The sequence below is a fragment of the Pithys albifrons genome, chromosome 21, assembly GCF_047495875.1.
Source record: "Pithys albifrons albifrons isolate INPA30051 chromosome 21, PitAlb_v1, whole genome shotgun sequence".
Lineage (NCBI taxonomy): Eukaryota > Metazoa > Chordata > Aves > Passeriformes > Thamnophilidae > Pithys > Pithys albifrons.
In genome coordinates this window covers 6815921-6832017 of record NC_092478.1, presented here as the reverse complement: position 1 = coordinate 6832017, position 16097 = coordinate 6815921, and the positions used below count along the sequence as shown (strand labels likewise).

General features: G+C 46.7%; 1 protein-coding gene across 5 annotated transcripts in view; it reads right to left on the bottom strand.

Moving 5' to 3' along the window:
* ACACA (acetyl-CoA carboxylase alpha) overlaps nt 1-16097 on the bottom strand; it is a 124618-nt gene that overhangs the window by 7851 nt on the left and 100670 nt on the right. For all 5 annotated transcript variants that reach the window (XM_071574734.1, XM_071574737.1, XM_071574736.1 and 2 more), the window contains 4 exons: nt 14059-14155; nt 13242-13377; nt 7187-7364; nt 6773-6885 (listed from right to left, as the gene is read on the bottom strand). In XM_071574734.1, the coding sequence (XP_071430835.1) occupies nt 6773-6885; nt 7187-7364; nt 13242-13377; nt 14059-14155 (524 nt within the window). The remainder of the gene's footprint in view (nt 1-6772; nt 6886-7186; nt 7365-13241; nt 13378-14058; nt 14156-16097) is intronic.

Here is a 16097-nt window from a genome sequence, read left to right as displayed (position 1 = left end):
TCCCATCATCGATCGTTTGTCAGGAGCATTTCTTATTCACTGGACTATTGTAAAAAGCTAAGCTCTCGATCAATCCCGTAAGCCCCCTGTACAATTAAATATCTGGGAATGGTTTTCTTTCTTTCCTAGTCAGATCTTGAGGCCTCAGGGTTTTACAGAAAGCTGGAGGTTTATTTATTTATTTCTTGGGGTAAGGAAAAAAAAAGAAGTCTCTTTCCACAAATCTTAGCCTGGCAAGGAGAGGGGAGTTAAAATATGGGATTCCTTTGCTCTAAAGGTACTTGACAGTTAATGAAACTGTTCAAGTTTAAATCATAGGAACATTATAGACCTCTAGGTATGGATTGGCTGCTAATCAATAGGGAAACAAAAGAAGCAGCGCTCTGAGACAGCCACATTCCAAGAGGAGTGAGCCTGGCATGCAGGTGGGACACAATGGCAATTTAAAGGAAGAAAGAACATGTGTGACCTTCCCAACTTGGCAGGCAGCACAGGACACTCACCAAGGCAGCTCTGGAAGTGCCATAAAATGTCACATTTATCTTGGATGCAGTTTGCTCTGCAGCCTCCACGGCTGTCTCTACAGATAGTGCCGGGATCATCCCAGCTGCAGGAATGATTGGAAGAGGCCAGGTGACATCTTCATTCTGCTCCCAACACCTCCAAAGCCTGGCCAGGGTGGTGGAACACCAAGACCTCTTTGTTCTACAGAACTGTCTTTTCTCTCCTCTTTTATTCAGTAGCAAAACAAGTTGAAAAACGCCCTGGGTAAATGGCAACTTGGGGTCCCCAGAACAATTAGAGAGTCCAAGAGCAATGGACAAGGGCTCACCAAAACCCTCTGCACAAACACACCCACTTAAACTAACAAAACCTGGTTTAAAATCACACAAGGGAAACATACAACCTAAAATGTTCCTAAATGCAGCCACATGGGATGGATTTAACCTGAAGTATTCCCAAATGCTTCTTGGATGAAGCTGGAGGCTTGTGCCTGCCTGTCCCCATCGCCTCCTCCCTGCCATCGCCCCATGGGGTGACTCCAAGCTCCCCATCCAGCTGCCACAGCCTGGATTTTGGGGTTATGAACTCTCTTCCATGTCCTACAACTCATAAAGAGTCCTCAAACCTCAGATGGGGGCTCTCAGTACCCCCCAACACCACGGTTGTCCAAGGAAGCTCTTTTAGCCTCCTGCTGGATGCACATCCTGGTCACTGCCACAGGGCCACCCCAGGATGCTTTACAGCCTGGGAATGGGGGAGGAAGGCTGAGGAGGAGTCGCTCTCCCCGTGCTGACAAATGGAAAAGCCACCGCAATAAATCCAGAGAGAGACCTCTGCTGATACCACAGATCAATTCAGACTCCAGAAGTTAAGGGAAAGCACCACAGCAGGGAAAGCAACACCTAAACTATTTTGATTTGCGTCCCATTAATCAAAATCCTCCTGGGAGGGAAGCAGAGTCCCCACATGTCCCTCCATATCTGTGCCATGGCAGGGCAGTGTCCTGGACTGGCCAGCACAGGCTGCCCTCATCAATCCCTGCCCCATGGAGAGGGCTCGGCAGGCCCATGGATCACAACTTCCCACAACCTTTAAGAGCAGAGTGGAGCTTTTAAATATGACCAGTTTAACAGGATGGACAAGGTGACTTCAAGGAATGTTAGTGGAGGTTCTCCCTGACTGCAGAGAGTCAGGGAGCTGCTGAACCCATGTGGTGGTTTATGGTCCCTAAACTGTTTCAGTCTGGGATTCTCTCCCTCACCCTCAGCACAGCCAAGCACTTCTTGCCCATTTTCCTGCCTCTTCCTCAAACAAGCACTCAAAGACCTGGGCAAAGCCCAACCTGTCTCTGCAGAGACCAGGTGTGACCCCTCCTTGGTGCCTTCATCCAGACTTTACCTGAATCTCACCTTCTTTTCCTCTACCTTTGGCAAAACTCTTGCCAGACATAAGTTTTTCTTCCCTGTGAGGGTGATCAGGCCCTGGCACAGGTTGCCCAGAGAAGCTGTGGCTGCCCCATCCCTGGAAGTGTTCAAGGCCACATTGGATGGGGCTTGGAGCAACTGGTCTAGTGGAAGGTGTCCCTGCCCATGGCAGGGGGCTGGAATAAGATGATCTTTAAGGTCCCTTCCAACCCAAACCAGTCTGGGAGTCTATGAAATCCAGCAAAGGCAGCAGAGGCTGCCCAGGCAACACGTTCCCGCTGCAGCCGGAGGGAGCCCCTCCAGAGAGGAGAGGGAAGGTCATCACAGCCACTCACGTCCCCAGAGAGACAGGCATTTTTGGATTGTCTCTTGTTTCTTTAAATGAGATGGCTTGTAATTGCTTCACTAAATATTCAGCAGGATTTATGTTATAAAGGTGCAGCATGAACAGCCAGTGAAGGTCACACATGCTCATGGCACAGGCTTGAAATATCCTTGTACAGCAGCACAGTGTGATGTCCCACACCTGTCCTTTCTCCCTCTTTGCTCCTGAGGTCTCAAATCCAAACAGGTGAAGTGTGGCATGGATGTAATTCCAAAAAATTCCTATCTACAGCCCTCCTGGGAGGATATCCCAGACACCAATTGCCATGGAGGAGCTGACAGAAAGCAGTACTTGCTCTTTGAGCCTCAGAATTGTGAATTAACACCAATTTAAATGCAGCAGCACTCACATATGGAAGCAGTTACTGAAATCAGCATTGCCTAAAAAATAAAGTTACAACCTGACTGCGTTTGTCCAAGACTCCATGAGAGAGGGAACTGCAACAGCAGCATTTCTTTTAGTTCTTGCTGAAGAAAACAACAGGCATTTTGATTAATTACAACACTGAGCAAACACACACCCCCAGAATAGAATTACTGAACTTCAGAGCTCCAATCTGACTTCCCAAGCTAAAACTTGGAATGAGGCAGGGCACAGGATGGAAGTTTTTGGCCACTCAAGGAACAAGGCTGTGTCAGGGATGTCCCCAGTCATAGCAAAGTCTTCACCAGGTGGGTCACCAGCTGGGTCAGTCTGGTTCTGCACCCCAAAATGTTTATTTCAGAGGGAAACTGCCGTGCTGAAGTGGAGTTGAGTGTTCAGTGTTGAGTGTTCACTCATTATTTGGTAATAGAAGAACAGTTTTGGATGCTCTTTAGCCAAATAAAGTGTGAACCAAACCAGGAGCCAGCAGCACAGAGTGACTGGTCAGAGGAAATTAAATGCATTGAATAAATAAAATTAGAGATGGATTCCAGCACACAGGCAACACTTCCCAGGATCAGCCAAGGACGATATTCACACTATTCCAACATGTATCAGGTGAGCGCATGCTGCCCTTTTCCAACGAGATAAATACCTGGTAGGAGAAACATGGAAATGCAATGTCCAGTCTTTGCTCTACCTGGAGCCATTTTGCCATTCCTTTAATTCATATTCCACTCAGTTTTTGCACCCATTACTCTGACACCCTGCCCAGAAGCTGCGTGACAACACTGATTTTCCTTCCATTCCTAACATGTTTTAGTCTAATTGTACTAAATAAATAAAATCGAATCTCTGTATTTTTAACTCTGGCCCTAGGCTCACAGTCAGCATCATTCCTGCATTTCTGGGTGATCCCTGTCCTCCTCACACACGTACTCCATGCGGGAATGTGCTCTAGGGCAGGATAAGGGCCATCCTCTCTCTCCCTGCCCTTTGCTCCGCACCGGTTGTAAGAGCCCAACTCTGAGTGACACTTTAATAAACCACGGGGCTAATAAACATTTCAGCAATCGTGCTGGAGAATTGATAATGAACAGATTTATGTCAAATTATTCAATATCTGCCAGCCTTCCCTGCTCTCCCACTCCCCAACTGCCAAGTCCAACCCCGGCGTCTCCCAACCGAGCCACCACCGCCTGCGCACGTCGAAGAGCATCTCCCTTCTCCCGCTCTCCAGCAGCTCCGGGAGGGATGACAGCCACTCAGGGGTTAAAGAGAGGCAGTGAACCCCCAGCTAATGAGTAAGAATTCAGCAGGCAGTGTAAGATAAATGGAGCTTTCTCTGCTTCTGCTGGAGTCAGCATGAACTGCGGCCCTGCGGCTTGTTTGTGGCAAATGGAGTGCGCGAAATATCAAAGGGCAGTGATCCAGAAGAAGACCGACTTTGACAAATTTTAAATTGGCCAGAAAGAAAACCAGCAAAAAAAAAAAAAAAAAAAGGAAAAAAATTATGCAATTCAGTGTGTCCTGCAATCTTAGCTTTCCTGCTTGGGTCTGGAATTAGTGGCAAAACAACAGCAATGATCACCCGATGCTGGGAGCAATTACGATCCATCTCAGGGAGATGCTTATCAGTGACTGAAGCTTTTAGAGCTCTCGGTATGTACAGTTGTAAGTGACTTGCTCTTGTGTTGCAGTCATTTTAATTAAAGTGTATGGAGTTTGCTGGGAGTAATTACCCTGTAGAGGAAGAGGGAAAAAAACCTGAACAGGCTCCTGCCTCCTCACATGGCATTGGCTTTTTGAGAGTGTTGGCAGAAAACTGTCCCGTCTTTCTCCCTGTGTTTTTTCCGAGGATGCTGGTGGTCCCACCGGGGGATTCAAGGGGTCCTATACCCACACAGGTGTCGGATCCTCAGAGGGGCCTCCCAGCAGTGAACAGGACAGCGAATTAGGGAAGTGATGAGGGTGATGCTCTGCTGCTCCCCCTCCCTCCACCCCTTCAGGATTTACACACTCCAGCAGTTGCCTTTGTCCACAGATTCCGCTCCTGGGAACGGATCCATCCGGCAACGACAGGCTCTCTTTGGAGGCAGTGGCTTGGTCGGCACAGCCGGTGAGGTGAAGGGAAACACTCCCAGCAGCAGTGCTGCTGTGTAGGGCCATTTATCTGCACAGCCCGAGCTGACTGCTCAGCACATTCCCTGCCATGACCACACATCTGATTTCTCCGTCCCCAGAGACTCGCGCTGTCCCGTGTCAGACACAGAGGTGTGGACAGACCTTCAGGAGGGGCAGCTGTGGGTCCTGCCTGCCCGAGGAACTCCACTGACACACCTACAGGGAGCTTTTGTTGGGATCCTGCACTAGACCCCACCATTTGGGGTAGTCATGGTGTCCTTTTTTTCCTTAAGGGACACTGTCAAGTCTGGCAGAGGTCAAAAGTGAGGTTTTGGAAAAAGAACCTCCTTGCTGCAGCTGCAAACATTAGAACTGGGGTTTAGGTCATAGATTCATAGAATGGTTTGGGTTGGAAGGGACCTGTAATATCATCTAGTCCAACACCCTGCCATAGGCAGGGACACCCTCCACTATCCCAGGTTGCTCCAAGGCCTGTCCAATCTGGCCTTGGACACTCCCAAGGATGGAGCAGCTACAACCTCTCTGGGGAACCTCTGCCAGGGCCTCACCACCCTCACAGGGAAGAATTTTTCTTAATATTCAATTTAAACCTACTCCCTGTCAGTGTGAAGCCATTCCTGCTTGTCCTGTCACTCCAAATCCTTGCAAACAGTCTCTCCTCATGTTTCCTGTTGGCTCCCTCCAGGTACTGGAAGGGCACAATTAGGTCCCCTTCAATCAGCTGCCCACCAGCAGACACGGACTGAACACATCCATCTATGGGGTATCTGTGTCCTCTCTCACACAGTAACATATCATGTACATGAGCAAGATTAGAACTCAGATAAAACTCCTGCCTTGTGCTGCTCTGCAAAACTCAATTTGCTAACCTGCTTCTTGCCCAGAATGCAGTCAGCACCGGGAGAGCAAACAAAGAGGCAAAATACCATCATTAAAAAAGAAAGAAAGTATCTTGGATGGAATCAAAGCCACTGGTAAAACTTGCTTTGCAGCCAGGCCTCTGATCCCAGCACCCCCTCACCCTTCACCAGTATTATTCTCTTCCTGAAGTGTATCAGAAGGGCTGTTTTGTATACAAATTGTTGCCCTGCCATAAATTAAAAAAAAGCCAAATAATAAAATGTAACTGCAGCAATAGCCAGGATTTATCAGTCATTTGCAGAACACTTTTCCTCCTGAAGGATCCCAAAAGGCTTTATAAATTCAAACCATACCCACGCCACACACTTCTCCCACCACTGAAATGTAGTCAATTTTGGAGGTAAAAGGAGGCTCTGTAAGATTATACTCTTACAGTAAGAGCTAGTAAAGAACTATTTAAAGAGCCTATTCCCCTGAGAGAGGACATATCTGATATTAAGTGCATTTTGCTGCACAGTCTGTATTTTGGGCTGTTGAGTGTACACCAGGCGCTGGGATCACTCGGAGTGAAAGGCACGGCAATAACACAGCACACGCCGTGCCAGGCCAGCACCGAGCACTGCACAGCACCCCCTGCTCACAGGGAGGTGGAGAACAGCTCTGATCTCCTGGGAACTGAAGAGCACACAGGCATCATTGCTGTAAACTACCTCAGACACCCACTGATAGTTCAGCAGCCCAAAATGTTTTCAGCCAAATTCTTAGTTATGCAAAATGACACCAGGGGGAGGTTTGGCCTACCAAGGTTTTAGTGAGCTGAGCAATTGCTGGGAAGGAAACTGGACTCAACCATTTGTAGTAAGGGTCTGTAGTGAGATCCAATCAATAAAATACAATAAAAAAATCAGTACAAAAAGACACTATTTACCCATACCCTACGAATGCTAAACACACAAATCTCCTCACACGTAGCTGGTCTCATCTGGTTTCTTCCCAACTTGGATACCAGTAAATAAAAACCAGGAATTTGATCCGGCGCCTCAGTGCCCCTTTTTGGGGTCTCTCCCACCCCCCAGCCCCCCTGACATACCAAGGCGCTCGGTCAGGCGGATGTACACGGGGTCCACTCTCCGCATCGTCTTCACCAGGTCCTTCTGCCGGAATCGGATCTCCACCGTTCCCTCTGGCTCCAGGATCCCTCCTCTGCACCGTGATGGAAGAGAGAAAATTTCAGGTCATCAGACAAGGGAAAACACAAAAGGGAATGGTTCGGTGTGAGCTACAGAGTGTGTGGAAAGTAAGAGAATGGGTAAGAGAGATAAAACAAGAGAGAACAAGAAGACCCTTAGCTGTGGTTTATCCACACCAAAAACACCCACCAGGCTCCACGTGAATCACACCTGGGAAGGTCCAGCCCCTCAGTAACAAAGTGACACAAGTAGCTTTGAGCTTTTGAGGCAACCCTGCCCTAGAGCAGGAGGTGCCAGGGAGGAGGGGCTCATACCTGCTCTCCCGGTCCGCGTACATCTCCATGTGGCGCGGGTTGATGGTGGGGTCAATCACCACCCAGGAGCCCCCTCGGAGCTCCCCCTGGGGTGGGATGTAGATGAGCACGGGCTGCCGATACTCCCTCAGGCCATCCACGATGTAGGCACCGAACTTGAGCACCTGGTCATACATGTCTGGAAAAATAAAAGGACACAGAGCCTGAAGCGAGAACGTCGGTCGGTGCTCCAGCCCTGCCACGCTGGGTCACACGGGGGAAAAAGCCCAGTATTCAGTTTTTCCTATCCCTGCAACAATTCCATCTGTTGTTATCTGGAGCTGGGCAAGATGGACTGAGAAAGGAGACGACAGAATCACAGAACCATGGAATGGTTTAGGTTGGAAGGGACCTTAAAGCCCAACCCTGCCATGGCAGGGACAACTTCCACTAGACCAGGTTGCTCCAGGACCCACCCAATCTGGCACTGAATACTTCCAGGGATGGGTTCCTCTCTGGGCAATCTGTGCCACAGCCTCACCACCCTTATAATAAGGAATTTCTTCTTAATATCAAATCTAAATTTACCCTCCTTCAGTTTAAGGCCATTCCCCCCATCCTATCACTACAAGCCCTTGTGAAAAGTCCCTCTCCAGCCTGCAGGATGTTCCCACACCATTCCTGCTCACTGACATGGGACCTCCACTCTGGAAATCCAGTCTGGTGACTTCCCATAAAACCAGATCCACTCACAGGGTTGCAGGTCCTCAGCTCACACCAGCCCCTCAACACCAGGTGTCCTGGAGATGATCCATCCCTGATTCCCAGACAATCCAATGAGCATTCCTGCAGTTCAGGAGGTCAGGCCAGGTATTTCTGTCCTCAACACATGCACAGCTGCCCAATTTCAGACTCACCACCCTGCACCTCTCCCACAACTCATGTAATGTGCATGAAATGCTTCTGACAGCAACAGAGCTTTTCCAGATCTTCATAAAAATGTGTGTGGGGAGGGATGGGAAGCAGCATTCTGCTCTTCTTCCATTAAAATTTGTTTAAGGCATTTTGCTCAAAATTAATAAGAACAACTCCACTGTGTAAAGACAGTACATTGAAAATATCAGCCCCAAAGGTGTTTTAAATAAAAGAGAGAAAGGGAAGGCAAAAGGATTTCTATGAGATGATATAGTTTCTAATGGATACAGTTTGTAATGGAAACAGGCACTCTTCAATATATATATTTTGTTACATATAATTATATATAGAAGTATTAAATCAAATATACAAGAAATGAAAAATAGTTATTAGGATCATCTAGTCCATCTCTTTGTTCACAGAGGACTGTTCTTCCCCAGTGCTTTTGAAAGCTTCCATTTAGAAATCCCACACAATAAATCTACTGCTTCTTCAGGGGCATTTCCACAGCCAAATAGATGAGATTTTCCTCAGTGCTCAGCCAAACTTCCCCTCCTTCCCCATTAATTTTATGTTACTACCCCTTGTACCACCCTACATAATCTCTCCAGTCCTTCAGGCTCATTACAAATAGCAGGAGGCTTTTCAGAGGGTTTTTTCCCTTAGCCACTACAGAAATTCATCCCTCATCTCTCCTAGGACACTATTCCAAACCCCTTCATCATTCTGCTTCTTTGCTTGGACCCTCCCAGTTTGCCTAACTTTTTCTGGGCATTAAAATACCAGTGCAGAGAGCAGGAAAAATAAAGAGCTGCATTTATGTACCTGCTGTAATAAACAATTGGAAAAGACTGAGACTTTTATTCATCTAAAAACCTTCTATCACTTCAGAAAATCAGTATTTCTAGGGAAGAAAGAGACTCCAGCCAAGGTAATTTAACTCTCACTTCAGTGTTGAGAATTACCATGAACATAATTAAGCATTTAACTCTTTGGGGAACACATACTCTTTTATATTGTATAAATATGTATAGATAAATATATACACACTAACAAGTGTGCAAGGGTCTATAAAGTATGTGTGGTGAGTATGTGTGTGTGTGTGTGTATATATTAGCACTGATGTGATCTCTCCACTTCATTCCCAAGGTCATTGTCCAAGTACCCAAGAAAAGAAATTTCATGTTATTTAAGAGATATCAAATTCTGACAAAGAGAAGAACAATTTATTCCCTCTAATTGGGAATAAATATAAATCCTGGCAGAGACAGTGGGGACTAAAAACCAAACAAAACTCTAACCTTTCCCTTTGTCCTGAGCAAAGAAAAGGACTCAAAAGGGGTGACAAATTTATTACTAATTATACAATTATTTTATTATGTAGTGCTAGTAATAAACCACTTGAAGTACTTTCAACTAATTCCAGTGTTAAGAAAATAATTGCTTGATTCAAATTATTTTAACTGAATTAATTCTTTACTAGACATTTTTTACTAGTGCTACATAATAAAATAATTGTGTAATTAGCAATACATTTTTCACCCCTGCCATGGGTATATATTTTACTCAGGTGAAGTGCAGAAAAGAGCAGCACTACTTGTTTGAACAGGACAGAGGGAGGAGGAGCAGAGAAATTTGGGGGAACTCAGGGCTTTCTCAGAGCTCCAAATCTCCTTCAGGTTTATCAGGTGGCATCAAGAAAGTATTTTATTTACCAGATGCCATCAGGTGGGTAAGGGAAATACTTTTGTGCCTACAGATCTCTCAGGATCAGCCTTTCAGAGCCATGCAGGAGGATGAACTTCACCACACTGTGGTTCTGTACACAGTTAAGTCCTTTTGGAACCCTGCAATGCAGCATTTCATCGTCCTGGAATGTCCCAGCAGCCTTAGGTCACTGTTTAAATACAGATTTACATCAAGTGCTGGGTTCCCTTGCACACTCATCCCTCCCACTGAGGGCAGTGGAGCTGGTGCTGCACCTCAGGCTGGAGATGCACCTTGATGCTCCCAGACCTGGCTGTGAACTCTGCTGGGGAGGACCTGCCCTTCTCTTACAGCAATTACTTCCACTAACGAGGTCAAACGTTGCTCAAGTGAAGAAGAGTGATCAATCTCACTGCCACCACCATGGTGCCACACACAGCCCCAGGCCAGGGGACCTGCTGGGCTCCAGACACGAGCCAAGGTGACTCCAGTGCCCACAGTCTATGGGAGGATTCCTGCTCTTCTGCAGGGTTTATTGCTTCGCATCATCAGAGCTGTTACTCTGGGTGGAGACTCAAAGAATGTCTATTTTGAAGAGGTAAAATATACATACAGTTGATAAAGATCATGTAAATCCTGCAAAGACAACCCAAGACACATGCCAGTGGTGCCCACACCTGATAACCAGAACACATAATTTCCCTGATACAATACTGTATTTGAGTGTGAAACTACAAAATATTTGCTGTACTGGGACAACTGCCTCTTCTTGGGAGTTTTGCTCCTCCACTCTTACAAAGGAAAACAGAGCACCAACTTTACCTGCTGCAGGTGTTAAGTGGTCTGCAGTGCCCAGTGCCCTGTGCTCCAGTGCCTTGTGAGGGAGCAGACTCTGTAAACTCTTAATACTGTAACTAACACAATTACTGTGTTTAAAGCAAACCCCAAACACTTCCATCATCATCATGCAGCCAAGAACACCATGAATGTTTTAGGAACAGGCTGTTTGTACAATTGTTCTTGCAAAGAACTGCTGGAGGGGGACATTTTGCAAGAGTATGTAGTGACAGAACAAGGGAGAATGGATTCACACTGACAGAGGGCACAGTTAGATGGGATAGTGGGAAGAAATTTTTCCCTGTGAGGGTGGTGAGGCCCTGGCACAGGTTGCCTACAGAATCTGTGGCTGCCCCATCCCTGGAAGTGTCCAAGGTGAGGTTGGACAGGGCTTGGAGCAACCTGGTCTGCTGGAAGGTGTCCCTGGCCATGGCAGGGGGTGGAAGTGGATGGGCTCTAAGGTCCCTCCCAACCCAATCCAACCCAACCCAACCCAACCCATTCTGGGATTCTATGATGGTTCTATGAAAGGATTTGCTTGTTGAGACTGGAAAGATTAAAATTAAATGTTTCTGGACCAAATTTCATTTAACCCACAGCATAATTTGAACAACCTGGTCTAGTGGAAGGTGTCTTTGCCCATGGCAGGGAGATGGAATGAGATTCTTTTTAAGGTCCCTTCCAAACCAAACCAGCCTGGGATTCCATAATAAGCCACTTGCACGACAGACATGCTGCAGAAGTGCCCAGCAGAGCAGTGTTGGCTTTGCAAGAGGGCAGAGAATGCTCCCAGAGCTCTGTCCTGTTCTCTGCTGCTCTGAGCATCGGTGCCCACCCCATACAGACCCCAAATCTGCTGGAAGCTGTTATCATCACACTGTGTGTGTAAATATTGGCCCTCAAAGCAGCACACGTGCTGGGAAGGCTGCAGACAGCTTCGTGCATCTCCATCATGCCGGGCAACATGCCCTGAACCTCTGAAGCTGGAACGGATCTCATCAGCTTGGCTGGATTATCAGATGGGACCTGAAGGTAAACACCAGGCAATATTGGCTGAGACACACCGTGCCCCTCATAAACCCATTACACACAAACCCCACCACCATTCAGGGAATCCGAGATTTCAACCAGCCTTTTCATTCCACCGAATTTCCTTTTTATTTTTTTATTTTTATTGTTATTTATAACCTGTCCCAGGCAAAAATAATAAGTAAAACACGAAACCCCAACTGCGAGTGACCCTGCAGCACACGCGGCGCGGCGGTTTAATGTCGTGGGGATTTGCATCCTATCAAACCATTCCTGCCGAGCCCAAGACCCTGGTGCTAATTTCCAGTGAATTTCACGCTTGATGTCCCCCCGTCGTGGGTCACCGCCGGTTCGCCTAAATAAACCCCTGCCAAATGGCTCCTCCATCTAAATATTCAAGCCAGTTTTTTATAATTTAATTTTGCATTATGCTGAAGAGCCTTCTAGCCAGAGAGAGCTCATTGGGGAAACCACCACCACCACCACCAGCACCACGAGCCGCCGTTATTTATGGCATTATTTATTTATTTTACGGCAGGAATTAGACCTCCTAGGTCGACTAGGAAAGAGGGGGTTTATTTTTTCCCTCTTTTTTTTTTTCTCCCCCTCCACTAATGTCAATTTTCAGCATAGCAAGAGCTGTCTCTAATCTTTTCCTACTCATTACACACAATTTTGGAGTCATTTTACCCACAGTGCAGTCGGCTCCTGGCAGTGTGTTTGTGTGCACTGAGGGGTGGCATAATTGTTTATTTTCCCTCCCTGCATAATCCCCAGCCAGCACTGAAACCAAAACTGCAAACAACTCCCCAAGGGACCCAGAGAGTATCAGGAGACACCACCAGCAAACAAGAGACAGGAAAATGCACAGAGTAAGGTGCCAACTGCAATGGCTCTGTCCTTCCCTCCTCCTCCTCCTTCCAGCTGGGGTGGAGTAACTTGGGATGTGTAATACAAATATTAACATTCTTGTGCTGCCTCTTCCACCTTGGGCTTCTGGTCCCAACTCCAGAGCTAAACTCAGTTTCTGAGGAATGCAGAAAAGGGCACTGGCAAAGCCAGATCTTACATTTTAAGGCAAAATAATACTTAAGGACTAAATAAGGTAAACAAATAAGGTAAAATTACATCAACAACCTGTCAGTAAGTTGTGTGGTTGAGAAAGCAAGTCTTGAAGGGAGAAAGTAGCAGCACATGGAGCAGAACCCATCCTGAAAGGTAATGGGTATTTTCCAGAGGAAATAATTTTGCCACCTTTTGCCAACTCCCATCTTTGCATCTGCCGAATCAAAGGCTTTGCTTTGTGTCCTTCTAATGAGACAGCAGAACCCAACAGCCTCTGTCACCCTGTGAGCCTTCCAGATCAGGAACTTTCACCATGTCAGTGCACCTGTAACTCCTCCCCTGTGTTTATGAACTGCCACACACAGGTTAAGAGGCCCTAATCTTCTACTTCTTTAAATTTTACAGGAGCAGTTACACACTCCTGGCACTTCACAAAATTTAAAGCAGCACTGTCTGGTGCCCTGAGCACTCAAGACAAACCATTCTCCAGGACACACCAAAGAGGATCCAAAGTTCTGGTTACCTTTCATTCCACCAGAGAAGCCTCTCCAGTTGGCAAAGACCATCAAGGGCAGCCCTTCCCTGTTGAAGTCCTTGATCGCCTCAGCAGTTTTGAATGCAGAGTCAGGGAACCACACCTGACCAGCCTGCTGGATTATCTGTCGGGAAGGAAAATCCACTGATAGACCTTGGAACACATTAATGTAAGAGTTGGCATAAAGCCATAGAAATATAACCAACAGGAGCTGCAATGTGGGACAAACAACAAGGGATGCAGCATGTGGAATGCACAGGATCGACTTGGCCATGGAAAAACTGGGACAATCCTTTTGCCATCAACATCAACAGGAGCATTCCCACTCATTTAAGAATAGAGATGGTATGGAAAGCCTGACACTATGGCTGCTGTAAGGAGGGGAAGAAGAAGAGAAAGAAAAGGACATGGAAAGAGAATAGGACAAGGGATGAGGCAGGGCCAGAGCTGTGAAATCAGGCAGAGGAAAAGCAAAATGTCAGAGCAGGAAGGCCTTGAAACCCTCTGGTCACAGTAAGAGAGCAGGAAAGGGATTTTCGCTTGTCACATCTCCTGGGCCCTTGTCCCTGCACCTCACCAGAGTCCCAAGGGAAGCAGGACTGCTGGGGAATGTGTCTCCTGTAGGAATGGCCAACACAAGGGTCCAGGCACCATCCCAGCAGCTGCCAGGCATTCCTATCTCACCAGGCAATGGCTATACATTTGTGCCACATTTTTGGGGGGAAAAATCCCATCCAAACAAGTGCTTCTTCCATAGAGACATTTGCAGAGGACAAACAAGGAACAGAGCACATGTTCAACCCACCTTGGCCTCCGAGTCCAGGTTTGCAGGATCAGCAGGAATGCTGAGCTCCACCGTTCTTGTTTCTACGGCAACTACTCCTACAGGTATTCCTCCCAGCCTGGAAACAAGGGAGACAAATCAAAATTCCTATTTCTACTCTTACACAACTAGATAGCTTTCCCATTTTGCATCAAAATACCCAAGAGAGAGAAATAACACATCAAACAGTGGGAGAAGCATTCTGGCCTTTGGAACAGTTGAGACAAGTGGCTGAAGAATTGTCAGAGAAGTCACAGTTCTCAAAGCAAAATTCAGTTCTGAAAATGGGCACATTTCTCACTAAAAATTAAATAGAATAAACCAAACCCAAATTTTGAATGACACATCTAGGTCTCCACTGCCCTTCACCTGCAACTACCCAGATTTTGGTACTGATGGTCCTGATCATGAAAAAACCAAAGACTCACAGGATGGTTTGGGTTGGAAGAGACCTTAAAGATCACCCAGTTTCACCCCCTCCATGGTCAGCAATAACTTCCATTAGACCAGGTTGCTCCAAGTTTATCCAGCCTGGCCTTGGACACTTCTAGGGATGGGGCAGCCACAGCTTTTCTGGGCAACCTGTGCCAGGGCCTGACCACCCTCATAGAGAGGAATTTCCTCCACAACAATCCAATCTAAATCTACCCTTTTCGTCTTAAGGTCATTTTCCCTCACCCTGTCACTCCAGGCCCTTGTCCAAAGTCCCTCTCCAGCTTTCCTGCAGTCCCTTCAAGTACTGGAAGGGGCTCAAAGGTCTCCCCAGAGCCAAAAAATAACCACCAGGTCACAAGACTTCCCAAGCCCTGCTCTCACCCATCAGCTCTCCATTGATGAAATGCACCCACAGGCAGCACATCCAAGCAGTGCTGGTGCCTCACCCACCCCAGCCCTCCACTTCTTACAAAAACTGCCTCTCCCAAGACATTGGGGTGAGTGATGAGTAAAATGTTTGGGTTTTTCCATCTGCCTTCTCCCCACACCCTCTGCTGCAGGTGGCTGCCAGGTGGGAAGGGTGCACAGACAGAGGGATGGGCAGGGAGTGCAGGCACCAAGGAGGGTGCTCAGCTCTGCTCTGCTCCCCCCAGAATCCAACCACCCCTTCCCACAAAAGCCATTGTGCTGCTGATGACAACTCCACACTCCCAGGACGGAGTCCCAGCAGAGCTCACACTCCCTCCCCAACCACCCCAAGCTGGATGACACACGGACAGCCAGGGAAGAGACAAGGCCCATGTGCACTGAGGGGCTGGAAATATTCCCATTCCCTATGATTAAGAGTCTGCTGGAACCCCGTAATTGCAGAAGCCGTCTTAAATCGGTAACTTATAACTTCTATATTAGGGCCCATGTGACCTAATAAAGAACATCTTTATCCAAGTATTACAGTTATTTATTGAACTTGAAAACAGCTCAAAACAACTTCTGTTTTCCATAATACTTCATATAAATTTTATCAGGCCAGCACATGAAGATGCTACATCTTGTTTTATAGTGTGTCCCTGGACAAGTTGCCATAGAATAATAAAAGACAATTTACAGCCAACAGCACACATATTCCAAACATACATACAAGAGATGAGTTTTGGCAGCACTTACAGTAAAAATCCCAGAAGAATACATTCATATTTGGTTTTTTTTCAAAGTGCCACTGCTTTTGAAAGGAGTCTGTTTCATTTGTGTTATATATCCCTGCTGTGTGAGAGTCCAAAGCCACTTGGAATTTGTCAGAAGAAAGGAACTGCAAGTGAAACTGAGCATGGGCCTGGATAGAGGAGCTTCTGGCTTTGCCAGAACATTGATTTCTAGCCCCTGGCCTTTAAATCATAGAATTACAATATCATGGAATGGTGTGGGTTGGAAGGAATCTTAAAGATCATCTCGTTCCAATCCCCCATTGTGGGCAGGGACACCTTCCATTAAATAAATATAGATACATATATATAAATAAATAAATAATCATATAAATGTTGTGTTCTAGAGACATGCAAAGCATAACCAAAACTTGATTTCTACAGCTG